Source organism: Puma concolor, chromosome C1, assembly GCF_028749965.1.
Source record: "Puma concolor isolate L17-30 chromosome C1, mPumCon1.1.hap2, whole genome shotgun sequence".
Classification (NCBI taxonomy): Eukaryota; Metazoa; Chordata; class Mammalia; order Carnivora; family Felidae; genus Puma; species Puma concolor.
The window spans coordinates 142,996,718-143,024,365 of NC_141674.1; the positions used below are offsets into that span (position 1 = coordinate 142,996,718).

General features: G+C 38.4%; 1 protein-coding gene across 26 annotated transcripts in view; it reads right to left on the reverse strand.

Annotated features, from left to right (window-relative positions):
* Positions 1-4,930: 4,930 nt before the first annotated feature.
* NEB (nebulin) overlaps positions 4,931-27,648 on the reverse strand; it is a 214,535-nt gene continuing 191,817 nt past the window's right edge. For 9 of the 26 annotated variants that reach the window (XM_086718585.1, XM_086718590.1, XM_086718583.1 and 6 more), the window contains 20 exons: positions 26,425-26,529; positions 25,779-25,883; positions 25,030-25,122; positions 23,709-23,801; positions 21,442-21,534; positions 20,855-20,947; positions 19,774-19,866; positions 17,975-18,067; positions 16,929-17,021; positions 16,276-16,368; positions 15,628-15,720; positions 13,792-13,884; positions 13,401-13,493; positions 12,980-13,072; positions 11,825-11,932; positions 11,535-11,718; positions 11,196-11,288; positions 10,134-10,298; positions 9,710-9,816; positions 4,931-5,704 (listed from right to left, as the gene is read on the reverse strand). In XM_086718585.1, coding sequence (XP_086574711.1) covers positions 5,531-5,704; positions 9,710-9,816; positions 10,134-10,298; positions 11,196-11,288; positions 11,535-11,718; positions 11,825-11,932; positions 12,980-13,072; positions 13,401-13,493; positions 13,792-13,884; positions 15,628-15,720; positions 16,276-16,368; positions 16,929-17,021; positions 17,975-18,067; positions 19,774-19,866; positions 20,855-20,947; positions 21,442-21,534; positions 23,709-23,801; positions 25,030-25,122; positions 25,779-25,883; positions 26,425-26,529 — 2,157 coding nt within the window. In that variant the 3' untranslated portion in view covers positions 4,931-5,530. Of the gene's footprint in view, positions 5,705-9,709; positions 9,817-10,133; positions 10,299-11,195; positions 11,289-11,534; positions 11,719-11,824; positions 11,933-12,979; positions 13,073-13,400; positions 13,494-13,791; positions 13,885-15,627; positions 15,721-16,275; positions 16,369-16,928; positions 17,022-17,974; positions 18,068-19,773; positions 19,867-19,938; positions 20,198-20,854; positions 20,948-21,441; positions 21,535-23,708; positions 23,802-25,029; positions 25,123-25,778; positions 25,884-26,424; positions 26,530-27,648 lie in introns of those variants that run through there. The other 17 variants (XM_086718572.1, XM_086718571.1, XM_086718569.1 and 14 more) reach the window with 17 other exon arrangements.

Here is a 27,648-nt window from a genome sequence, read left to right on the forward strand (position 1 = left end):
TGGCTGTCTTGCCCACCATTACACTTTTAAGGCATGGCCTGCTTTTTTCACAGGACTCTTAAGTTTCATGAGGGCACCAACTGTCTCTGGCTCATCACTCAAACCCCTGCATGCAGTGTGATCTCTGATCATTTCCACATGTGTGCTTCACATCTCACATTTAGTCCTTTATTTTTTTTAACGTTTATTTATTTTTGAGACAGAGAGAGACAGAGCATGAACAGGGGAGGGGCAGAGAGAGAGGGAGACACAGAATCTGAAACAGGCTCCAGGCTCTGAGTTGTCAGCACAGAGCCCGATGCGGGGCTCGAACTCATGGACCGTGAGATCATGACCTGAGCCGAAGTCGGACGCTTAACCGACCAAGCCACCCAGGCGCCCCCCACATTTAGTCCTTTAATCCATTTTGGTTTTTTATTTTTTTGTATGGTGTAAGAAAGTGGTCCACTTGTATTCCTCTGCATGTAACTGTCTAGTTACCCAACACCATGTGTTGAAGAGACCCATCTTTTTCTCATTGCATAGTCTTGCCTCTTTTGTCAAAGATTAATGGGTCATATATAATTGTGCGTTTGTTTATGGGCTTTCTATCCTCTTCCATTGATCTGTGTGTCTGTTTTGTGCCAGTGCCATACTGTTTTGTTAACTACAGCTCTGTGTATATTTTGATATCAGAGATTGTGCCACCTTCAGTTTTATTCTTTTCCAATATTGCTTTGGCTATTTCGGATCTTTTGTGGTTCCATACAAATTCTAAGATTATTCTACTTCTGTGAAAAATGGTGTTAGGATTTTGATAGGGATTGCATTAACTCTGTAAATTGCTATGGATAGCATGGACATTTTAACGTTATTTGTTCTTCCAATCCATGTGCATGGAATATCTCTCCATTTGTTTGTGTTGTCTTCAATTTCTTTCATCAGTGTTTAATACATTTTGGACTACTGGTCTTTCACCTCCCTTGTGTGAAGTTTATTCCTAGGTAGTTTATTATTTTGTGCAATTGTAAATGGGAGTGTTTCCTTAATTTCTCTTTGTACCTCATTATTAGTGTATAGAAATACAATGGATTTCTGTATATTAATTTTGTATACTGCAACCTTACTGAATTCATTTAGCAGTTCTGGAAGTTTTTTGGTGGAGTCTTTAGGGCTTTCTATGTATAATATTCATGTCCTCTCCAGATAGTTGAAGTTTTACTTCTTCCTTGCCAATTTGGATGCCCTTTATTTCTTTCTCTTCTTTGATTGCTGTGGCTATGACTTCTAGTACTATGTTGAATGAAGGTGGTGAGAGTGGACATCCTTGTCTTATTCCTGACATTAGGGGAAACACTCAGTTTTTCACCATTGAGTATGATATATGCTGTGGGTTTTTCAGATATGGTCTTTATTATGTTGAGGTATGTTTCCTTTATTTTGTTGAGGGTTTTTATCATGAATGAATGCTGTACTTTGTCAGATGCTTTTTCTTTATCTGTTGAAATGATCATGTGGGGGCGTCTGGGTGGCCCAGTCTGTTGGGTGTCCAACTTTGGCTCAGGTCATGATCTCATAGCTCATGAGTTCAAGCCCTGTGTCAGGCTCTGTGCTGACAGCTCAGAGCCTGGATCCTGCTTTGGATTCTGTGTGTGTGTGTCTTTCTCTCTGCCCCTCCCCTGCTCACACTCTGTCTCTCCTTCAAAAATAAATAAAATATCCTCTTGATGTAGTATGTCATGTTGATTGACTTGTGAATATTGAACCACCCTTGTATTCCATGAATAAATCCCACTTGATCGTGGTAAATGGTTTTTTAATTTTTTTTTTAATGTTTTATTTATTTTTGAGACAGAGAGAGACAGAGCATGAACAGGGGAGGGGCAGAGAGAGAGAGAGGGAGACACAGAATCCGAAGCAGGCTCCAGGCTCTGAGCTGTCAGCACAGAGCCAGATGCGGGGCTCAAACTCACAAACCGTGAGATCATGACCTGAGCCGAAGTCGGACACTTAACCCACTGAGCCACCCAGGCGCCCCAGTGATTTTTTTTAATGTACGATTTGGTTTGGTAATATTTTGTTGAGGCTCTTTGCATCTGTGTTCATCAGAGATATTGGCATGTAGTCTTTTTATTTTTGCTTTCAGTGTCTATCTAGTTTTGGAATCAGGGTAATGCTGCCCTCATAGAATGAACCTGGAAGTTTCTTTCTCTTTTTGGAATAGTTTGAGAAGAATAGGTATTAACCTAACCTTCAAAATGTTTGGTAGAATTCACCTGTGAAACCATGTAGTCCTGGACTTTTGTTTCTTGGGATCTTTTTAAATTACTGATTAAATTTCATTGCTGGTGTTAAGTCTTTTCAAGTTTTCAAGTTTTCTGTTTCTTCCTGATTCAGCATTGGGTGGTTATATGTTTCTAATAATTTATCCAAATCTTCTAGGTTGTCCAATTTGTTGGCATATAATTTTTTCATAATATTCTCTTATAATCCTTTGTATTTTTGTGGTGTTGGTTATTTCTCCAATTTAATTTCTGCTTTTGAGTCCTCTTTTTTTGTTGATGAATCTGACTAAAGGTTTACCAATTTTATTGATCTTTTCAAAGTACCAGCTCCTGGTTTCAGTAATCTGTTCTATCTTCTTAGTTTCTATTTTATTTCTCCTCCAATCTTTATTATTTCTTTCTTTCTCCTGGTTTGGGGTTTTATTTGTTCTTTCTTTTCTAGCTCCTTTAGGTGTAAGGTTAGATTGATTGTTCATTTGAGATTTTTCTTGCTACTTGAGATAAGCCTATATTGCTATAAACTTCTTAGAACAGCTTTTGCTGTGTCCTAAAGATTTTGGACCCTTGTGTTTTCATTTTCCTTTGTATCTATGTAATTTTTTTTCTCTTTGATTTCTTGGTTGATGCATTCATTGTTTAGTAGCATGTTATTTAACCTCTATGTATTTGTGTTTTTTCCAGATTTTTTTCTTATGGTTGATTTATAGTTTCATAGTGTTGCGGTAGGAGAAGATGCATGGTAATATTTTGATCTTTTGAATTTGTTGAGACTTGTTTTGTGGCCTAATATGTGATCTCTTCTAGAGAATGTTCATGTGCATTTGAATGTGTGTTCTGTTTTAGGATAGAATGTGTCTTCTGTTTTAGGATAGACTGTTCTCAGTATATCTGTTAGATCGATCTGGTCCATTGTCTCATACAGAGTCACTGTTTCCTTGTTGATTTTGTTTGGATGATCTATCCATTGATGTAAGTGGGGTGTTTAAGTCCCCTACTATTACTGTATTACTGTCAATTCCTTTATGTCTTTTATTAGCTGCTTTATGTATTTGGCTACTCCCCAATTTACAATTGTTATATCTTTTTTTAAAAAAGTTTATGTAAGTAATCTCTACACCCAACATGAGGCTCAAAGGTGCCCCCAATTGGTATATCTTTTTGTTGGATTGTCCCTTTTATGATTATATAGTGTCCTTCTTTGTCTTTGTTTTAGTGTTTTTTGTCCTACGTAAGTATTGCTACCTCAGCTTTCTTTTCACTTCCATTTGCATATAGGCGGCATCAAGATGGATCTTGCTTTTTTATCCATTCCATCATCACATTATGTCTTTAGATTGGAACATTTACTCCATTTACATTCAAAGTAATTATTGGTAGGTATGTACTTGCTTTTTTGTTACTTGTTTTATGGTTGTTTTGTAGTTCTTCTCTGTTCCAGTCTTCTCTTTCCTTCTCTCATGGTTTGCTGGCTCTCTTTAGTGATGTAGTTGGACTCCTTTCTTTTTTAAAGGTTTATTTTTGAGAGAGAGCGCAAACTGGGGAGGGGAAGAGAGAGGGGAACAGAGGATCTGAAGCAGGCTCTTTGCTGATAGCAGTGAGCCCAGTGCAGGCTCAAACTCATGAACTGTGAGATCATGAACTGAGGTGAAGGCAGACAACCAACTGAGGCACCCAGGTACCCCTGGATTCCTTTCTCTTTATTTTTTGTGTTACCATTAAGTTTACATATAACATGTCTTTTGCACCTCACAGTCTATGTTGACCATTAAGTTTGAACCCATTCTTTGGTTCTTGCCCTCCCCTCCCCGACATTTTGGGTATAATGGTGTCATACTTTATATTCTTTATGAATTTCTTGACTGATTTTTATGCTGTTTTACTGCTTTTGTGTTTCCAAGTTTTCTTATATTATGGCCTTTCCTTTCCAAAGAGTCCCCTTTAATATGTCTTGTAGGACTGATTTCGTGATCATGAATTACTTTTGTTTTGAAACTCTGTCTCCTATTCTGAATGATAACCTTGCTGGATAGAATATTCTTGGCTGCAGGTGCTTATCTCTCAGCAGTTTGAATTATGTTCTGCCACTCCTTTCTGGCCTGTGGAGTTTCAACTGAAAAATCCCCTGATAGCCTTACGGAGTTACTCTTGTATGTAACTTTTTATTTTGTTGCTTTTAAAATCTCTGTTAGTAATTTTGCCATTTTAATTACTGTTTTTTGGTATGGAACTCCATGACGTTGATTTTGTTGAGACTTCTATGCCTCCTGGATCTGAATTTTATTTCCTTCCTTAGGTTTGGGAAGTTTTCAGCTTTTATTTCTTCAAATAAATTTCCTGCCCCCTTTTCCGAGATTGCCAAGGGCATATTGGAGGGGGCAGGTCAACGGGAAATAGTAGTGGTGGGACTTGCTGTGCCACTGAGTTCCTGGTTGTCACCTGCTGATCCCATAGCTGTTTCTAAAATGTTATCAGCTGAGCCATAAGGGAAGCTTACTGAACACAGTATAGATCTGAGAAAGCCTATGCTTGTGCATTTTTAACAGTACATTTTTTTGTTTTTGTTTTTTTTTTTTTTGGTGAAGTCTAATGTAATGGATTTGCTTTATTGAAATTTTTTATTTGTAGATCTTAAAACTATTAAAAAATAAGTCATTACATCAGTGGTGTTTATTGCAGAATTAGAGACTTTATTAGTTACTAGCTTATCAACAGTTTATATCAACTGTCACCTTTATAACTTCAGAACTGGAATAGAATTAAAAGCATCAGCATTCGGTAAGCAGGAAAAGGGGAGTATTTCTGCCATTTTTTCCTTAATGTGTTTAACATGTTCAGAATCCTGGTATTAAATGTTAAACATTTTCATAATGGAGAAAGACTCTGGGTTGATACAGCAATAACATTGCATAGACTTTTAAAATGCCTATTCTATAAACTTATTTAAAAATCCTATGGAAAATTTGCTAATGACAGTTTTAAAAATAATGAACCTATGGGTTTAATGTTGTCTCTTAAGTTTTATATCCAAGTCCAGAAAATAATGAAGTAAATCTAGTTTAATAATTGAACAGATTGGTGATATTAACATTTGTTTTCTTTGAAGAATTACTGAAGTTCATATAGAAACAAATTAAGGGATGGTATAACTATTAGTCATATTGACACAAAAAGATCATTAGGCAGCTTGAGTAACAGTGGAGTGTCTGAACGGAAATACTGACTAGAGGTTCTGCAGGTCCTCTAGACAGGTGCGATACTTGAAATGCTTAAATAGCCTCCACGTAGTTGGCTGGCAGCATGCCGGTCCTGCCGGTCCTCTGCACAGTGCCATACATCCAACCTTCATCAATCGCCTGAACATTTACAATAGCATCTCCGTCTCTGAAGGACACCTCATCTGCATCAGCAGCCATATAGTCGTACATGGCACGGAAGATTTTCTATTTGTGAAAATGAAAAAAGGTAAAAAAAAAAAAAAAAAAGATACATATTAGATTTGCAACAAGTACCCTAAACACCTAGTTTTAAGGTCTCTTACAACTTACTTCACAAATTTAAGTTGCACAAAATAGAATGAGCAACTACCACCAAGAAAGTAAAAAGACTACTCACAGAATAGGAGAAAATATTTGCAAATCATCTATCTGGTAAGGAATTACCGTCCAGAAAATATAAAGAACTATAATTCAATACTGATAAAAGGTGGGGGGAAGGGCAAAAGATCTGAATTCTCCAAAGGAGATGTACAAACAGCCCGTAAGCTCCTGAAAAAAATGTTCAAACCTTAGTAGTCATCAGGGAGAACCACAATGAAATACCACTTCACACACATGAGAATGGTGATAATAACCAGTTTAGGGGAAGATATGGAGAAGTTTGAACCCATATAAACTGCTGGTGAGAATGTAAAATGGTACAACCACTCCGAATAGAGTTTTGGAAGTTTCTCCCATCTTAAATACAGAGTTAGCATATTCCGGTCCTACGTAGGTAAATACGTCCACATAATAACTTCTACATCTGCCACTGATAGCAGCCCAAAAGTGGAACTAACCCAAATGCCCACCAACTGATGAATGAAGAATGAAAAGGTGAGATTTTCATACAATGGAATATTATTTGTTGATAAAAGGAAATGAATTATTGCTATATGATACAACTAGATGAACTAAGACCATTAAGTTAAAAGAATCTAGTCACAAAAGATCACATATTGTGTGATTTCGTTTACATGAAATGTCTTGAATAGGCAAGTAGAAACAAAGTACATTAGTGGATCACTTAGGATTGGATGGTGGGGGATGGGGAGTGACTGTTGACGGGTACAGGGTTTTTTTAGGGTGATGAAATATTAGGAAATTAGATTATGGTAGTGGTTGAATAACAAAATCACTGGGCCTGTACACTTCAAATGATGAACTTAATAGTATGTTAATATATTCATAAAATTGTATGAAAAAGAATGTTTTATATATAGCCTTTTCTTCCCTTTTGAGGAAGTCAATCTTGTGTTTTGGAGAAGAAAAATTTGAAAAACCATAGCAATATTGCATGTATCTCTCACTTTTGGAATTTGGGAGCATGTTAGTAGTAAAAGTTGCTACAAGCTATCCTCCACATGTTTAAAAAACAAACAAAAAAACCTGTAACGTGGGAGGGGAAAATGGGGAATTAAAATCAACAAGCATAAAGTTTTAGTTAAGCAAGATGAATAAGCTCTAGAGATCTGTTGTTCTGGAGATCTCTAGAGATCTGCACACACAGCCTTGAACCTATAGTGAATAAGAATGTACTGAACACCTAAAAATGTGGTAAGGAGGGGCTCCTGGGTGGCTCAATCAGCTCAGCATCTGTCTGTCTCTTGATTTCAGCCCAAGTCATGATCTCGTGGTTCAGTTCATGAGATTGAGCCCTGTGTTGGGCTCCATCTGACAGTGCAGAGCCTGTCTGGGATTCTCTCTCCCTCCCTCTCTCTGCCCCTTCCTCCCCCTCATCTCAAAAATAGTTTTTTTTTTTAATGTTTTATATGTATTTTTGAGAGAGAGCAAGTGAGTATGCATGAGCGGGGGAAGGACAGAGAGAGGATCTTTCTCAGAGAGAGGGACAGAAGGGAGGATCTGAAGCAAGCTCCATGTTGACAGAGAACCTGATGGGGGCTTGAACCCATGAACTGTGAGATCTGACCTGAGCCGAAGTCAGATGCTTAACCGACTGAGCCACCTAGGCGCCAGCACCCCCCCCCCCAAGTTTTTAAATATGGTAAGGAGGTAGAGCTCATGTTAAATGTTCTTAGAATAGCAAAATAAGATTTTTAAAAACTGTAACAATTTGGAGATAAAAACAAAGATTGAAAGTGTCCAAATTTTCTTGATAGGAACAGGCACTAATTAGTAATTAGTATATAACCTACATATTTTTTCCTAGCATTCTGAAATATACATACGTATATTCATATTCAGCAATAGGTTTCCCCTTTCCCGCTGTATAAGTAGAACAATACGATAAATAATACTTACTGTTCTTTCCATTTAATACAGCTTTGAGGTCTTTCCATATTTTAGTAATATCACAAATTAGCCAGGTCTATACTTTTGGTCTTTTAATTGTTACCATTTTTTCTTACACTAATCCCCAAATGTTTGTCTTCAGGCAAGTATTTTAGAAAAAAAAAAAAAAAAAAGCTTTTAAAGGTGAAAGGTCAAATGGTATGTGCATGTTAATTTTTTTAATTCACTACCATAATGTTCTAATATCCTACTTTATTGTTTTAATTTGCATATTCCTGGTTAGCAATCATGGTGAACATCTTTTTTGTTGGGTGTTTTATTTCTTCTGCTGTAAGTTGTTTATTCATTTGCGTACAGGTCTTTCTTATTTTGACTGGAAGGGGAATAATTTGTCAATGAATTTTTGAGTGTTATGCTTTTTAGATATAAATCTTTTTGTTATGCTACAAATATTTCTTCCAGTTTGACATGTTTCTTTTTGTTACAAAAACACTTAAAGTTTTATGGTTAAATATATGTGGTCTTTTCTTACACATTCCTAGGTTCTAGAACTTGCTGAGGAAGGTCTTCCCCTGTCCCCAGTATTATAAAAGTAGTCTCCGCTTTTCTATAGTATTTTACAATTTTGATTTTTTTCCCCCCTGCTAATCTGTAATTCTTTAAGGGTCCATTTCTGGACCTCATCTATTTTCACATCTATTCCCATGCTAAGATCCATATTTAATGACAATTTTATAGTATGTGTTGCTCTTATTTGGTTAATAAGTTCCTATTGTCACTTTCAAATTTTACTTGATTATTCTTGCATCTTTACGCTTTCAAATAAATTTTAGGATTAATATACAAAATGGTTTAAAATTCCTCTAGGATTTTGACTCGAGTTGCCTTGAATTTATGTATTTATTTCAGGAAAAATGACAACTTTACAAGATTCCCTTCCTGAAATATAATGGGTCTCAATACTTAGATCTTTATGGCTTTTAGTAAAGATAGTTTCTTCATACAAATATTTTTATTTCAACCCTAAAGAATTGATGTTTTTGTGATATTACGAATGAGTCCAGGGTTTTAAACTAACAGTTTTTTAAGTAATCTGGTGAACTGTAAACATGATTTGACTTATCTCTTCTTCTTAACAAGGGAAATCTAAGATAATGATGTGTTTATATGTGTGACATGGGCACACATACGTATATTCTTCAAGAATGAGGGGCGCCTGGGTGGCTCAGTCGGTTAAGCGTCCGACTTCAGCTCAGGTCACGATCTCACGGTCCGGTCCGTGAGTTCGAGCCCCGTGTCGGGCTCTGGGCTGATGGCTCAGAGCCTGGAGCCTGTTTCCGATTCTGTGTCTCCCTCTCTCTCTGCCCCTCCCCCGTTCATGCTCTTTGTCTCAAAAATAAATAAACGTTAAAAAAAAAATTAAAAAAAAAAAATGATTCCAAGCAGCAAATACAGTAAGATAGTGGGTAGGACCAATGAGCCCCAAATGATCATTTGCTTTAGTTTGTTCTAAATCACTGAATAATGCTTTTTAATTAATTTGAGTTTGGTAATGAAAGGTTTCTGATATTACTGGTAACATGAGATGTGTATTAAAAGCATTACATGGAAGGAAAAATAAGATAAAAACAGGGAAGGAAACCCTAAGACAGTCTCTTAACTACAGAGAACAAACTGAAGGGTGATGGAGAGGAGGTGGGCATATAATGGGTTAAATGAGTGATGGGCATTAAGGAGGGTACTTGTGATGAGCCCTGGGTGTTGTATATAAGTGGTGAATCACTAAAGTCTATTCCTGAGACCAGTATTACACTATATGTTAATTAACTAGAATTTAAAACTTGGAATTAAAAAAAAAAAGACCAGAATAGCGATAATCATTATTGCACATATGAAAAGATAAGAATGATTTCAGTAAGCTCCTGATTGCTTACTTACCCCCGCGGTAGATGGGTGAGATGGGATAGAGGATACCGTTGTCTGTTGGGTGGCAACTGAAGACGATCGCTGTTGTGGGAGTTCCGTGGTTTTTGCATGTTTGTAAGCTACACGGTAGGGGGAAAGTAGTTTACGAGAAGAAATGGTGGCTAGACGTCATTTAATCAGTGTCAAACAGTGGAGCAGGGTTCTCTTTTCCCCTAACTTAAAAAGAACGATTTCCAAGAAAGGAGACTCTCATAAAACTTAATGAATGAAACATCTGGTTTCATGTGCTTCTCCACAGTTCTAGGCTTTTCTCATCATTAGAAATGATTTTTAAAAATCCAGATTAAAAAAAATTTTTTTAACTGAAAGCATCTGCCCTAGTAACCCAGTCAGCGGGCGGGCCGCGACTGTCCAGGGCAGGGCCACCCACTTGTACCTGTGGAGGTGGCCGAGAAGAAGACGCCGCCGTCGCTGTAGGTGGAGAGGCGCTGGTCGGCCGCTTCCGAGTGCTCGGACTTGTCCTCGCCGCCGCCGCTGACGCCGCTGACGCTCAGCGCGCTGGCCGACCGCGACTGCTCCCGGCTCCGGCGCTGCGCTTGCGCTGGGGGGGCAGGGGAGCAGGCGTGAAACTTAACGCGGTAGCAAAGCCTGACTGTAATGAATCTCAGTTCGGTGGGGTGGGGGATTTGCGAAGCGTGGTTTTCGGTAGACTTCCACAGATTAAACCCTCGAAACCCTTGTATATCATGTGGTTGTCATCCTCGTTTTCCACATGACAGCTGAAGTGACTTACCGAAGGGCGCGTGACTGCTAAACGGTACAGCCACGCTTCAAGTCTCAGCCTGTCCTGGCCCACAACCCCTTCCCTCCACCCTGTCCGTTTTCCTGACTCATCAAAATTCACAAACTCCACATTAAACTCCTCCAGAAAGCCCTCCCTCACTTCCAAATTAATTTAGATCCCTTTCTCTGAGTTCCTACAATTTGTGTGCAGACCTTTAAAACTGCACGTGTCAGGGTGTAACCACTGATTTACTTGTCTCTCCATCAGGAGAATAGAGTGTAAATCCTTTAAGGACAAGCACTATGTATTATTCTACATTTTAACATGAACAGAAGACACAAAGGCATGTGGCCTGTCTTGTTAATAATCTTCCTGGATGACATAAGAGTGTTCAGAAAGTTGCCAAAGGTCAAATTCATTCTCTTCCCGGTGCCTATGTATTTTTTTCCATTATGTCTCCAATAGAAAGATGTACTACCTTTTTTTTCTTTAGAAACAAAATGATAATACTGGGGCCTAAGGAGATTTACATGGAGGCAGTGAGGCAATCTTTCCCTGATATAAATTTTCGTAGAAAATGATGTTGTCCCACCGGTCAGGGAGGTGTTTCTTTGCGGAATGACAACTGAGAACACTGAAGACCCTTGAGTTTCCTTAAGGTCACCGATGCTAGCCCACTAAATGGTGACATTTATGTCATAAGCTATAACATACCATTAATCATGTGTAAGCTTCGTGATTGTATATTGTCTTCTGCTGGATCATAGTCAAAAACTGAGCCCGGATTAGTACGCCAGACACGTAAACCTAAGATTGGAAAGCAAAGCATGAGCTTAACCACAGGACCACTAACACCAATTTAGCTTAGTTCTCAGAGGAGAACAAAGCAGAAGAAAGAAGAGATCAGCTTTGCAAGCCGTGAAATCAGTTTTCTTTTACAACTAGTGAAAACAGACTGAGGTCCCTTTATCCTTTGCCTTCCTAGGGGTAATTCCACTCCTGTTCTTCTACCCCCTCAGTTTAGAGTTGATTTTCCTTGTAGGCCTCATATACCTGTAATAGTCTCCTGATCCTGGTCATTCCGTTTTTGTTCCATTTCTACCACTTTTCTCTGAATACCTCGGTAGTTAATGTCACTGAAGTCCTGTGTGTTCTTCTTTACTCGTTCAGTGATAGGGTCCGTCACCACTGGTGTGAAGCAACCCTTGTGTTTCTCAAAGTCTTCATGATATTTCACCTGAAATTTCATTAATTCACTTTGTAAAAATATGACGGTGTGATCATTTCCTTTTCCACCTGATCCAGCAGGCTGGCCCGTCAATCCTGAAGAATCCCGGACTCACCGTTGAGATGTGACGTTGGGTCTCCCGCACCCGTCTCATCTCTGGAGTGTCTAGGACATAGGCAGCTTTGCCTTGTATTTGTTTCCGGAAGCTATCAGAATAAAGAACCTGATAGAGGAGAGACCATGAATTAAGTCCAGGTCATGGTACTGTTCTAATTCTGAAGTCTCAAAACTTTTCCAGCACATGGAGATAAAAGTAGCTGGGAAGGGAAGCTTGAGTCAACTGAAAAGACCCAGTGATACCCTTGACTAACGGCTGAACAGATTAGCATGAGGACAAATAGGCAGGGCTCTCATCAGGAGAGAAAGGACAAGTTTTGTCTTTGAAAATGCAACTCTGATTTTCAAGGGAGACAGAGCACAGTAGAATTTCAAAGAGGATCGGAAGAAATTGGTCTCTTGGATTTGCTGGGAATTGCAGCACCAGCAGACTGGATGGTATTTGGCACTAGGTGATTCTGACATTGAAAACAACTATCCTTTTAATTTTTTAAAGGTTGAATTAATGTATTATTTAATCTCTACCCCCAACATGGGGCTCGAGCTCATGACCCTGAGATCAAGAGTTGCATGCTCTTCTGACTGAGCCAACCAGGTGCCCCTAAACAACTGTCCTTCCAAACAAGTGATCATTTTCACAGGTTTATGTCCAGATTTCATAAACCCATATGTTAACACAGAAATCAAGGTCCTCTGGACATGAAAAACCCAAAATACCAGAGCCAAAGAAGGCATCCACCTCAGAGTATTACCTGTTTCATAGAATACCTTAAAAATAAAGGAGAGCAGAAGATTGAGGCTGTTAGGAAGTCAATTTGTTACAGTTGGTTATGTAAGACTACCTAGTTGGTTATATAAGACTACCTTGGAGTAAAATAAAGGTAAGAGAAAACATTGGCAATTAACTTGTTATTTCTTAGTATGATCATTTGGAATTTAAAAGCACAGTTGTGTTAATTTTAATGTAAATTTTCAGTTGAATGAGAAGGTGCACATTTTTATGGTGTTAAAAATGTTATTTTCCAAGATGTTGCATTTCTTTTTTTTCATTTTAGTGTGCTTTCCAAGTGAATGAGAAAGGCGTGTTTCTATGATGTTAAAATGTTATTTTCCAAGTTGTTGCACTACTCCTGTGTTTAATCCTAGACAATACCGAGCTAATGTTTTCTTGGTTGCGCTTAGCTCGCTCCATCTCTGGAGTAACAGGTGTCGGAGTTGCTTTTCTCATATTCTCTTTGTATAATACCTAGAGGAGCCAAGAGAGCATCCAGACATCAGAAAGCAGAAAACCAGTTCTGAAAACCATCATCTAGCTTGTGTTACGGCTCAATTATATCACACTCTATAAGAAACGCATCAGGGAGATAAAGCCATTAAAATGTTATTGTATAAAGCCAGAGAAGAAGAAAGAATTAAATCAGTTTGAGCTGGAGGGGTTGGTTGGTTGTTTTTAAGTGGGTAAAGATGAACTTAAAACAAAAGTTCTGGGGAAAATGTGAGGTAAATTAGTGATATAACCATGATTGCCAGGCTTATTAAAAGGGTAACGATTTCTTTTTTCCTCTCCAAAATACCGAGCTAAAGTTTTCTTGATTGCGTTTGACTCTTTCCATCTCAGGAGTAAAGGGTGTAGGGGTCGCTTTCCCCAGGTTCTCTTTGTATAACACCTGTGAGATACAAAGTTGGACCCGAAAATCACCAAGAGGCAATATTCAGGCTATTAAATATAATGCGATTTGGGGAAGAAAACTCCAGGTTTAATCTACTACATTAGTGAGAACGGCTCTCGAGAAGAAAGCTTAAAAAAATAGTTAATGGCAATAATACATGTAGTAGGTCATTTACAGGAGATTCTAAAAAAACTGGCATTTTGCTGGTTTTTAACCTGGGATGGAGTTAGGAGCAGGCCAAACTGCAGGGGTTACTTTGCAAAGTTAAAAGCACTTTCGTTTCTCAAGACAATACCGAGCTAATGTTCTCTTGATTGCGTTTGACTCTCTGCATCTCTGGCGTGACAGGGGTTGGGGTGGCTTTCCCCACATTTTCTTTGTACAAAACCTACGCGGGTCCAATGGATCCAAAAAGCCAAAAAAAAAAAAAAAGTTACAGTTACCAAAAGATTAAACGGAATAGATAATTTGTTATGAGGTTCAGGGTGTCAAACCATTTAGGCAACAAGGTTAGGCGGAAAGAGGTATGTTTCCAAAGGAAGCTGAGTATAGTTACAGCCAGACACACATTTCCAGGGTAGGCCCCTGCCCTGACATCCTGGCAGACCGCCTGACAGAACTGCAGTGTGCCCCAAAAAGGATGAAAGACAGCCTTCATTTTCCCACTAGTCTATGAATTTCAAGCACCAGACAGATCATCTAGAAAGGACTGTAGGGGAATGCGCTTGAGTGACACCGAGAAGGCGGGGCCGGTCCCTACACAGGAGTGGGCGACTGGATGGTTGGTTGTGCAGCAACTCTGTATATAGACACATCCATACAATCCTGGGCCCACAAACAAGGATTTCTCCTACTCTTTTGTTCCCTGCTGTCATCCGTGCTCTGTCTCCTACTTTAGTTCACCAGCAAACTTCTCAGTAAGGAAAAATGTTCTCAGCGATTACATCATTAGCATCACCATAAATCCTTTACCTCAGTGTCTCCCTTCAGTGTCATTCATGGGGAATGGGTTTGGGAAATGATGTTCAAGAGAAGGAATTCTGTTCAAGTAATGGTTCTCAAAGTGGGGTCCCTGAATAGCAAGCTCAGCATCGCCTGAGCGCTTTGCTAGAATTGCAAATTTGCTGGCCTCACACCAGACCCAGAAAATGAGAAACTGTGGGGACAGGGCCCTACAATCTGATGTAACAACTGCTCCTGGTGATTCTGATGCCCTGTGCTCAAGTACTGGAGAAACCCACACATAGCGCTGATGTGAGGGGTTGCAGGCTTCTTCCTTACACGAGCTAGTGTCCTCCCCATACGAATCCCAATCTCCACTCCCCCCACCCCCCAGTAATCACTAAACATATATAATATCACAGAGCACAGGCTTACAGGAAATGGTTTACTAAAGCTAACAGTTAAAGACCACGCTAAAGACAAAAAAAAAAAAAATTAAAATTGGTAAAGCAAAAACAGTTCGAGTGACACTTTCCTTTTTAAGTAAATTGATAGTCATGTGCTGAAATCACTAGTGGATCTTAGTTTTTTCATTTCTATGAGCACAGTACCTCAAAACAATCACATGGGGATTTGAGATTGTTAGAACTCAGTTTTGTTATTATCCAAGCAAACTAAAAGACAAGTGGTTTTTTTTTTAATATTTAAAAATATCCGATGGAATAGAAATGTCATTATCCTTGAAGAAGAGAATCAGGGGTTATTTCCCCAAGGTCTCTTTGTCTAAATCTGACAGGATAAATTAGAACCAAAAGTCATGGGTGCAAAAGGTGAAGAAGATCACAACTCCAATGTTCCAGAAAGAGCTCTCATACCTACCATGCCACCCCCCAAATTTCATGAGTGCATAAAACAAAGAGACCTTGAGGATAGTAGATAGAGAGTAAGTTTGGGGAGAGATGAGTGAAAGGATATTTTATTGGAAAATCTGTTACTTCCTGATATTAGAACTTTATGGATTAAAGCAATCTTGTTATTACAGGGTTAAAGCTAAGAGTAGCTTTCTAGGAAAGAAGGATACATGTGATAAACAAAATTCACAAAATTTAAGTTGTTTTTTAAAAGTAGGATTAATAGGTATTATTTTAAATCATTAAAGAAGTAGTTTTTGCTTTTCTTGCCAAAGTACCGAGCTAATATTTTCTTGATTGTGTTTGACTCTCTCCATCTCTGGAGTGACAGGTATAGGGGTTCCCTTGCCCATATTTTCTTTGTACAACACCTGTGTGATGAGAAAGCATCCAGAAAAAAACAGCCGTCAGTAATATTTCATTGGTTTTAAGATTTTAAGGACGAGTTCAACTTCCTTGTTACCACATGACACAGGAGTTACAGGTTGACAATTTGCCACAAACTACTTTAATGGCAGCCAGTCTTGGGCTGGGAAAGAGGACCGAAGGGCAGCAAGGACCTCAGCTGCTGGGGAAAGGTTGTCAGTTATTCATGTTATTGTTCCATTTCTGTGAGCACACTGCCTCCCAATCACGTGGGGGTTTGAGATGGTTAGAACTCGGTTTTGTTGTTATCCAAGCAAATTAAAGACCAGTGGCTTAAACAAAAATATTTTAAAATATCAGATGGAATAGAAGTCAATTAACTAAAATTAAAAACTGAAGCCATAGTAACAAGGTAAAAATGCAAAAGTATGTCTTTTTGCTAAGTGAGGTATGTTAGAAACAAAGGAAGGGTAGTGGGTTTTTAAAAAGGAATAAATGTTAAATATCTATTTAATTATGAGGTTAAATGGCATCTTCTTTTCCCTTTCTTTCCAAAATACCGAGCTAAGGTTTTCTTGATTGTGTTTGACTCTCTCCATCTCTGGAGTGACAGGTATAGGGGTTCCCTTGCCCATATTTTCTTTGTACAACACCTGTGTGATGAGAAAGCATCCAGAAAAAACAGGCATCAGTAATATTTCATTGGTTTTTAAGATTCTTAAAGACAAGTTCAACTTCCTTGTTACCACATGACACAGGAGTTACAGGTTGACAATTTGCCACAAACTATTTTAATGGCAGCCATTCTTGGGCTGGGGAAGAGGACCAAAGGGCAGCAAGGACCTCAGCTGCTGGGGAAAGGTTGTCAGTTATTCATGTTATTGTTCCATTTCTGTGAGCACACTGCCTCCCAATCACGTGGGGGTTTGAGATGGTTAGAACTCGGTTTTGTTGTTATCCAAGCAAACTAAAGACCAGTGTTTTTTTTTTAATATTTTTTTAAATACCAGATGGCATAGAAGTCAATTAACTAAAATATAAAAAAAATGAATCCATAGTAGTAACATAAAAATGTAAAAGTATGTCTTTTTGCTAAGTGAGGTATATTAGAAACAAAGGAAGGGTAGTGGGTTTTAAAAAGGAATAAATGTTAAGTATCTATTTAATAACGAGGTTAAATGGCATCTTCTTTTTCCCTTTCTTTCCAAAATACCGAGCTAAGGTTTTCTTGATTGTGTTTGACTCTCTGCATCTCAGGGGTGATGGAGATTGGAATTCCAGTCCCCAGGTTCTCCTTGTATAGCACCTGTATGATAAGAAAGCATCCAGAACAAAAAGAGCAATCAACCACTTTCCCCCACTTGTGGAGAAGTGGGGAGTAGAAGGGCAAAGAGGAAGAGAATGAGTTAGAGGAAAGGAAACACCAGAAGCTTCTAGATCCAACCTGTACGAGCCTAGAGACATAAGTAAGGGAATGCAGGAAAGAGCAGCAAAAATGAAGAGATAGGAAAGTTTTGTTATTTTTGTTGTTTGAACAAATCCCTGTAGCACTGAGCAACAGAGTGCACCATGAAAGGGAAGGATTAGTGCCCCCAGTTTGTTATGAGGAAGAGAAAAAAAATTAAAAGGGTAAGAGACAAAAGGAGAACCCAGGAAGTTATTTTTGATTTGGAAATGTTATTAATAATCCACATAAGGGTATTTGGGTTTTAGAAACATTGTATATATGAAGACACCTACACAAACCTTCTTTTGTTGACTTTTCAAAAGAAGTCCAAGTATTTAATTTTTAGTTTGGGTGAACACATTGGGAGAATTACTTATTTTTAAAGCAAATGGAGAGCAATGACAAGATTCTAAAAAAGGAAACTTCAAAAAATCTGTACAAACACCAGTAGGGGCAGAGAAAGTTAGAACAGAAATGAGACCAACATTCTGATCTTTGCTAAATAAATTTTTATAAGCTTTACATTCAGATCAGATTTGCCAAAGCAGGATAAATGTGGGTGCTTAGACACTGAGAAGGTTATGTTTTTAAAGCCTGGGATAGAATACTGAACACTTTTTTGTTTTATAAGTCAAATGATTATATTAATACTTAACCAAAATGGGGAAATGAATTCATAGGAAATGGCAGCATTAAGTTGTGAACAAGACATGTCAAAGTTTTTATTGGGATAAGCTGATTAGATTAAAATTATAGCCATTAATTTTTGGTTTAAAAATAGTTAAAGGGATTTTTTTTTTTCTTTTAAATACCGAACTAAAGTTTTCTTGATTGTGTTTGACTCTCTCCATCTCTGGAGTGATGGGAATTGGGATCCCTTTCCCGAGGTTTTCTTTATACAACACCTGTATGACACAAGAGAGCATCCAGAAAAAACAAAAGCAGTCAAAACAGCCCTTTCATCTGTCCCATAGGGACCCTTGTACGAGACTACAGACACCAAACAGGAAAGACAAATTCACCAAGTCAACCTATCTCTTCAAATACAGATCTGGATGAGAACACGCTCCATATTTCCTTAGCTAACGTGCCAGTGTATTTGGTATTCAACTCAATATCAACTCATATTATACTGAATGTTTGTTCCTGTGTTGGAAATTAAGGAAAAAATTACAAATAATTTCATAAAGGCACTAAAGTGCTTAGTGTACAATAGAAAAATTATTTTTTAATTAGATTGACAAATACCTATTTTACCTACATAGAACATCTATTTTGCAGAATAATAGATATTTAAATCCCCAGGCCAAATTTATGCAATATAGCAAAATTGGTCTTTGTTGAGTAAATTCAAATTGTGGAGGTGGCCAACTCAGAAAGGTAATGTTTTAATATATAGTACTATTTATTTCACACAGAATCTTGAAAGCTCTATGCACCACCGGACAATTTTGCCTAAATGCAACCTGTGTAAAAATGAACACAATGGTTACGTAGGAAAAAAAAATTGCCCAGTACTGTCAGGATCATTACGATCTCAGATATAAACAGTATACTTACTCTAACGTAGAAGAAAATAATTAAAATATGGTTTTGAAAATTAATGCAAACCTTAATTCTTCTAAAAGAAGAAATCATCATCATCATCATCATCATCATCATCCCCCCACAGGGAAAATAAGGACTATAACATTCCAAAGGTAACATTAATTTACATTGACAATTTAACAAAATCGAAAGGTTGTTAGTGAATAGTAATTAAAAACAAAGGAAAACAAAACCAAAAGACACTGGGACCAAAGAAAGTTACTGATCTAATTATGTGGAAGAATAAAACTTTCTGAAAATATTTAAAGTGACAATAAAAGCCACTTTGGATCAAACCTGCTCCCCCCAAAAAAAACTCCAGCTAAATTTTCCTGTTGACATTTGATTTTCTATCTCAGGCATAAGTGACTGTTAGAATCCTTATATAGCAGTTTCACAGACTATTACGGAATTTTTCAATAGCATTAATACAAGAAAAAATAACATTAAACATACATTTATGATTTGATTTGTATATTAAAAAAAATCAGAAGGTCTGGATCTGTATTCATGGAATAGCTTGTTCAGCACAAGTATCAAGATAAGATTGCTTTGGGTTCCAACACTGAGCTACTTTCTTTTTCTGTCCTGTGTTTATCCAGATAGGATCTAGGTTAAAGTAACCACTGCTCCCAAGCCAGAGCCACTAGTTCTGCATGTGGTCTCAAGTCCTATGTCTAGGACTTCTGCTAACCCAGAAGCATCAAATAACAAGAGTTCTGAGTAAATAAGAGCTATGGTGTTTGGGTTTTTTGGATATCAAGGAACTTCAAAAGTCCCAGCGGCAACATAAAAGTTGAAAAAAGAAGGAAAGGAACCAATTAAAAGTTTTAAGGGACTATTATAGAAGGTATAAAATGTTAGAATCAAATGGTAAGTAAAAGACATGAAAACAGGATCCAGTTGATGATATTAAAAAATGTTAAACTCATTATTTTAAAGGGACTAATAGTGAGAAGTTTGTTTTATAGAAAGTTGTTATTATTTTTAAAATATGGAATTAAGGGAGCTTTCTCCTGAATACCGAGCTAAAGTTTTCTTGATTGCGTTTGACTCGCTCCATCTCAGGAGTGACAGGAAGGGGGGTCCCCTTGCTCAAGTTCTCTTTGTACAAAATCTGTGTGCACAAAACCAACAATCACATCAGCATGGACCCATCTTTCAGGTAATTAACCTTCAAACTAGTCTCTAAAAGTATTTTTGTTTATTTTCATAATGGCATGAAATAGGCCTGACCAACTTTAAGAAATAGAACCAATCACTTTGACATTTCGTCACACACAGTAGGATGTCTGTCTCTAAGTGGCTTTAATAGAGACACAGCTGCCAGGCTGCAGGCAGGAGTCACTAATATAGGTCTTCTCTCAAAGACAGAGGTATTAGGCCTGATCAAATAAATAGTGTTCAAGTTCATTGAAATTAATATGCATAATGAGTTGTTGGTAATGCTAAAATAGGGAACAAGAGAGAGAGAGAGAGGTTGTGGGGAATAAAATAAATATTAATAAGTATTAGAAGCTAAATAAACATTAGCTTTCAATAGTCCTTAAGCTATTCCAAAGTAAACCTCATTTATATCTGTTGTGGTACACAAACTAACTGAGCCACATTTCTGAGTTACTGTAAATTGTTCTGTCATCTCATGAATGGAAATATTAAGAGTCACATTCTTCTACAAAAGGCTACAAACACAAAAAAATAACATCAAACAGAGCCAGAATAAGCACAAATAAAATTCTAATTAACACTGACCTTTTGAAAGGATGTTAGATTTTTACTTTTGACTTATGCCACAACAGTTAGAAACACTTATTGTTATTAAAGGAGGATTTGAGAGGGGAAAAACACAGAACACTGAATATTATGGGTTTTTAAGGAAGTGACCAATAGTTATGTTTTAGGGAAAACAGTTAAAAATTTCACACCAGAACTCAAGTAACTACTAAATTAGATTTGGGTTGAAAACTGAGGTAATATTTGGTATCATTATTTTCATTATATGAATTTAGTAATTTTACAGGGAGAAAAATCATATGTTTGTAATGTGTTAAAAATATTATTTTAAATAAGAATTAAGGGATTTTATTTATGCCCCTAAGAAATACCGAGCTAAAGTTCTCTTGATTGCGTTTGACTCTCTCCATCTCTGGAGTGATAGGTGTTGGGGTTCCTTTCCCCAAATTTTCTTTGTACAAAACCTGTGAGATACAAGAAAGCACCCAAAAGACATTCAAAACAGGCACAAAGATTAAGGAAGGGAGAAAATCAGGGGCAGGGAGTTGGTGTGAAGAGGGAATCTTTCGGTGAGTAATTAATTTAGTAAGGATAATGCTTTTCCTTTTTCTTCACCACTTTAATGATGAAGTCTACCATGCTAATTCTGGGGATGAAAAAGTACATTGGTTATAGGAAATGAGTATAATGATGAGGGATCTGGTGTTAATTCTCCATACAGTAATTCAGACCTAAGTATCCACACTTGTCAGTCGCTAAAAATGTTAAAGTACCATCAGAAAAGTGAGTCACTATGTTTAAGTCCAGATGGTTTTGGTCAGGTAATAACACGCACACACACACACAGGATTGTTAAGATGTTACTTTAAAAAAAAAAAAAAAAAAAAGGATAATGGGTTATTCTTGTAAATTTTTAAATGGGGAAATAGAGTTTCTTATTTGATATATTTGTAAATACCGAGCTAAAGTTCTCTTGATTGCGTTTGACTCTCTCAATCTCTGGAGTGACAGGGGTTGGAATGCCTGTTCCCAGGTTTTCTTTGTACATAACCTGTAGGAGATAATTAGCCAAAAAGGTAAAATGACCATGAATCCTTTAGATTATAGCCACATGTGTGGGCTGTGTGGTGGAAACCCCTAAAAACAATCTGCTTTCAGATAAGACACTCAAGGGATAAGCAAAAGAAACTCCACAAAATTTTATGTTCCCTCTTCAAAACTAGTAATTTTACTACCTTGAAGACTACTTTACACACAAATGTGTAATTTAGTACACATTTTCTATAGTCAACACTTAATACAGTCCTATAATTCATTAAAAAGTGGTAATAAATTCAACAATGAGAAAAATCTAACCATTTCATGACATTTAGTATCAGTAGGTCCACAGTAGATTTGTACTTAATACATAGGTTATGTGGTTTAAAATCTTATAATCATGTGACACACTATTCTTTCAGGTTTATTGAGAATTTTGTTTTGTGTTTTCTACTGAAAATTCCTAGGCGGCACCTAGTCTGTAGGTGCCCTTAATATGACAAGATTTAAACAGTGTGTTTTTCAGAAATTCTTCCCTGGAAATTCCTACTGATGACTGTTGGATCATGTAAATTACTAGTTTTCAAACTGAGGGATGTCCCTATTTTTTAAGGGTCATATCAAAGGTCTGTAAATTCTAATGAAAAGAGTAAGGAACTTCTTGAGCCTCTGGCCTCCTTCTTTACCTTCTTCCCTCTTGATTAATGTTAAGAATTGTCAGCCTAAAGAAATGAGTGAATTCTTTTTAAATAAATAGATCCTATGGTGTACTTGAGCATGGGTGGGGTCAACATGAACAACGTGGGAATTTGTGTCACAGATTAATTCTGAAAATACTGACAGACTAATGGTGATATCTTTGTTTTGCTGAGAAACTTTTAGGGATCTTTAAAAATCTACCGTGTTAGACAAACTTGTGTTTCTTTACCCAGCAAGGCAGCAGACCTGGTCATGGACAACAGAACAAAATGTAACCAGAGAAAGACAGGAAGTTGTAATCAAAAGTGACTAAAGGAGTTTTCTTCAACTGGTGGCCACAAAAATCTGGATTGAAATTTGTACCATAAGGAAGCCAGAGTATAAGCAAAGAGTGAAAAGGGAGTGAGATCTAAATAGTATGAGCAGTTTGCAAGAGAGATATCAAGGGTCTCCTAATGGCAATGAGAGTTCGGTCCTCCAGAGACCAGCAGAACCTATAAGACCAAGGTCGTCACCTTTTACTGGCCATCAACTATTTCCCAAGCTCCACAGTGTCTCTTGCTAGTAGCCAGCTTTTGCTTAGAATCTGCTTACAGATGGGAAAGCTGAGGGAGTGAGGGAGTGAGCATTTGTGCACGCGTGTGTAGGTGCACACAGTGTTGGGAGGTGGGAGGAGAGGCTAGGCTAGCCTGATAGAGGTCAGGAGAAACATATGTTTAACCTGATTATTTCAGGTGTGAGGGACCACCCCCATCCCTCACACCCTTCCCCCACAGATAGACACTATGCACAGGTGCCTGAAATTCCTATACAGAACATGCTTACTATATGTCATTGTGGGTAGATAAATGACAGCTGGCACCTTAGAGACACAATGCATTTGCAAGACAGCAGACGATACAGGGCAAGAGATCTTGAAAGGGAGAGGAGAAGGCTGCATAGACTTCACAAGTCTACCTAGAGTTTTCCTGGATGGGGGAGAATAACCTGAGGTGCATACTCACGCAAAGATATATATAAGAGTAACACAAAATCTTATATATATAATTTTATATATATATATATTTATATTTATATATATTTATATATATTTATATATATTCATATATATTTTATGTTTTTATATAAAATTATATATAATTTTATATATATATAATACAATATATATACAATTATATATATGTAATATTTTGTATTTTTATATTGATATCTTTTAACTCACTTGAAATCATTCTGATAATCTTATTACTGCTGGCACTTTTTACTTTAGAAACTGCAGGCATGATGATTAATCAAGAAGCCAAGTCCCTTCTGCTCCTTAATTATGTGAAGACAGAAGTTTCTTATCTAGGATGCAGGGAGGGAAATTCACACCCTCCTCAAGGCACGGGAAGCCCTTGGTAGGAGGAAGAAGGGATGACAGAAAGGTAGGTAGCAATTGGGAGGTGGCTGGTTGCACAAATGCATGCCCAACACACAGGCCATTACCGAGCTAATATGTTTCTGTGTCTCCTTGACACGTTTTACTTCAGGCAGGTCAGGGATTGGCGTTCCTTGTCCAATGGTTTCCTTATACTTCACCTGCAGATATAAAAATGGGAATATGTGCATGTGTTTGGTTAGTAGCTCTGCAGTTTGTAAAGTCACAATTTATATAATACAAACTCTACACTTAGTGTGAACGGGGCCCCAATCTGATGCTGGGTCGGAGAACAATTATGGACAAGGACACTTGATCTCTTTCCTATCAATTAAGGGTGGGGTGAAGGAGGAGTCCATACTTAGACTGTAGCCCCTCATCTTTCCGTGCACTCCGATGTTCTTATGCCCAATAGTTCATTTGGCCAGGACAGATATATTCACATGTATATATCTAGGAAGGTTGATTTTTTGACTTTAACATATTCAATTTTCTTACAAATGACAAACAGTCTCTCCTAGACCAAACTTTAGTCAGGGTCCTCTGATTCCTCTTTCCAGTCAGGCCTCAACTTTTGGACTTCCAAGTCCGTCTTTGTATTTGCCCAAATTTAGCAAGAATCCTTTAGCCAGAATCCCCCTACCCTTGGTATCTCATCACTCTTGTTATCTGACCAAATTCCTTAGCCCACCAGGCAAAGTCTGGTCCCCCTGGCCTGCTGCCAGCAAGAATCTGGTTAGGTAGGTTCAGCCAGAACCCTCCCTACCCCTGACATTTTCTCTAAGTTTCTGTCCTACCTCTGCCTCCTTACCCCCCTGCCCTGCTCCCACCCCCAATTATAAATCCTTTTCTTTTTAAAAAAAAATTTTTTTTTTAAATGTTTATTTAGTTTTGAGACAGAGACAGAGCATGAGCAGGAGAGGGGCAGAGAGGAGACACAGAATTCGAAGCAGGCTCCAGGCTCTGAGCTGTCAGCACAGAACTCGTCAACAGCCAGATCATGACCTGAGCCAAAGTTGGGCGTTCAACTGACTGAGCCACCCAGGTGCCCCATAAATTCTTAGCTTTCCTTGCAGTGTTTGAAATTGAGCCCAGTTCTATACTCCGATCTCTTTCTTCTATTTTAACAGTCCAGACTAAAATCTGTTTTTACGTCTTGAACCAGCATCTAGCTCTGGTTTGCTCTGATACCAGCCTCTCCATCTCCTACGTATAACCTCCCCTCATGACACCTGCTCAGCACCGCACTGACTGTGCGACGGTGCTCAGCACAGGCACACATTCCAGCAGCTCCTGGCGACAAAGGTTCTGAGGGCAGCTCAGCCCTCAAAGTAAATTATCAAAGGGAGGCAGAAGACACTGCAGGTGAGTTCACGGAGGCGTCCTTACCGAGCTAATGTGGTCCTGTGTTTGCTTCACTCTCATCATCTCAGGGGTCTTTCCGATTGCCGTTCCCGGAGAGACATCCTCTTTATATAAAACCTGGCCATTCAGAATCAGGACAAAGTTACACAGAGGAAAACAAAGCCCAGCGATTCCTGGAGGAAGACTAGGAAACATGGCTTCTGTGAAAACAAAAGACACTAGAGAATGTCCTTAGCAAGGTACCGGAGTATCTGACGATCTGACATCTGCATCAGCATCAGTAACTCCTACCATATATAAAACACGGATAACTTTCCAGATCTTGAGAGCTCTTTTAAGATTACCGTACTGTATTAACACAGGATGAGAAAAACCAGAAAAATGTTGATTTAAAGAAAACCCTCCCATATGAAACACAAAATCCGTTAAAGAAGTGTGAAGTCAGTTATTCTGGGGAAGGAGAACAAAAGAAATCACAATGTCAAAAAGAAATCTATCTTCATGGAACAAGACAACATGTGTTACTCCTCTGGGATTAAAAAAATTAGGAAGAAAGAAAAGTTACTGTGTTAGCAGATTTAGGTTGTTATTTCAAATGGTCCCCGGCGTGATGTTTTTAGAGCAAAGTATGGGAAATTCGATCAAATAACCGCTGGTATTAACTGGGAAGGTTAGATGTTAATTGTCTGAATCAACAAGAGGCTAGCATATTTCTACAGAGGAGAATGGAATTATTCGGTTAGCATTAAATGGAAAATAAATAGTAAATATACCGAGCTGAAATTCTTTTGATTTTCTTTAACACGCAGTATTTCTGGCGTGTCTTGAACAACTGTAATTTTTCCTTTACTGTTTTTAAGGTCACACTGGTATTGGAGCTATGAAGAAAGAGTAAACATCTTGTTAAGATCTCAACATCTTAAAATATATTTTAAATTGTCTATATTGTGTAAAGGAAGTTAAAATCCAAATTAAAAAAAATATGTATGCCACAATAATCATGGTCCGATAGCCAAAGGGAAATTCTTTAATAAGAATTTTATATAAAAAAATTTTAAAGACACTAAAATTTGTAAAGTATCAAATTAAGTTTCTTAAAAATGCATCCCTTCCTGAATCGATTTTGAAAAAGACCAATGTCAGCACGAATGGAAGATGGAGACAGTTCACATGCAGTGGCAAGAAGCTACTAACACAGTAGCAGGTGGGTCTTTCACGTTATGATTTGGTACTGAAATATCAGGTAATTCGGAGCAGAATGGAGCACACAGTTCCTGGGCCACTGGTGGGAGTTGTAAAGGGCCACCGCACAGCCCCACTGCAGGGGGATGGCCCAAGTGTGTAGGCCCAAAGGCATCCACAGCGCCGGCCTTATCCCAGGGATCAGTGGGCTGGGTCTTAGATTCAATAAAAACTTACAAGGCTGAAGTTCTTTTGGTTCTCCCGGACTCTCTGCATCTCTGGAGTGTCCAAAACAGTCTCATAATAGGACATGCACTTCTCTGCATCTTCCTTGTACTTTTTCTGAGAATAGATTCCAAGAAATAAGGATGGAGAACACCACAGGAATATGGGCCAATGGGACCTAAAACTGCCCTTCCTGCTCAGTCAGCAGAAGGAAAGTCCTTTGTAGGTTTTTGACTGTTCCTGGATATTAGGTTGTTCTAAGGCACGGCCCTCTCTGGTCAGTGAGTGCCATGCCTTTTCTTTCTGGGAGAGCTGAGGCTGGGCATTCAGTAAGACACACTGTCATGGCAAAGATGGCAGAAGGAGGCCCTCGCTGGCTGGCCCACCGAGGAAGGGGACAACCAGGCTCCTGGCATTGGGGTGCCTACTGTGAACTGGATAGGGAACCAGCCAGGAGCCGGACTTCCACAGGCAGGGAGAGAAAAGCAGGAGGGTTAGGAGCCATCAACAGGCCTCTGTAAAGCTGGCCTTAGCTGGTGACAAGGAGATTTTTGCTGAGCTGATGTGTGGCTGGGGTTCCTGGCCACAGGATGCACCAGGCAGGCAGGACCAGCAGGTACTTCCAGAATGTGGCTCTGATGCTGCAGCACTGGGGGCTCTGCTAAACAGCATTACGGCCAACTGACTGGCCAAGGCTCTGAGCTGGCCTTCACCTCTCTCAGGCTTTCCTGCCCCTGCCGAGCCTTTGGTTGGACACTGTGCCCACAGGTCTGCTCTTCTGCCAGATACCTATACAGTCAGTCCCTGCAACAGAACTGACTCACTTTGGTTAATCTTTGCAGCAGAACACATACTCTGCCTGAGAACCAGATTTTTCTTTTATTGCTTGTCACTAAGTCCTTTCACTTTTCTCTCCAGCTTTGTTTAGCTCCAGTTTCTCCCACTTTTCAGGGAAGTTTGGGTGTGGCAGAAAAGCTAGCTACTTTTGCAAGGGGATAAAACTATTCTTTGTACAGCTCTCTCGTCTAACTTGTACTACACACACATTATGAATTACATTCATATGTTGAAAGATTTAATCTCAAAGATGATAGCTGTTTCAGTCAATAAGAGATTTCAGTTTAGATTTTTAACAGGAAGCCAGTTAAAACAAAGATTTCTGGAAGGAAAGAACAGTTCATCACATTCCCAGTTCAGGAAAAAGTAACCTGAATGAATTTTCTTAGTTACACAAAT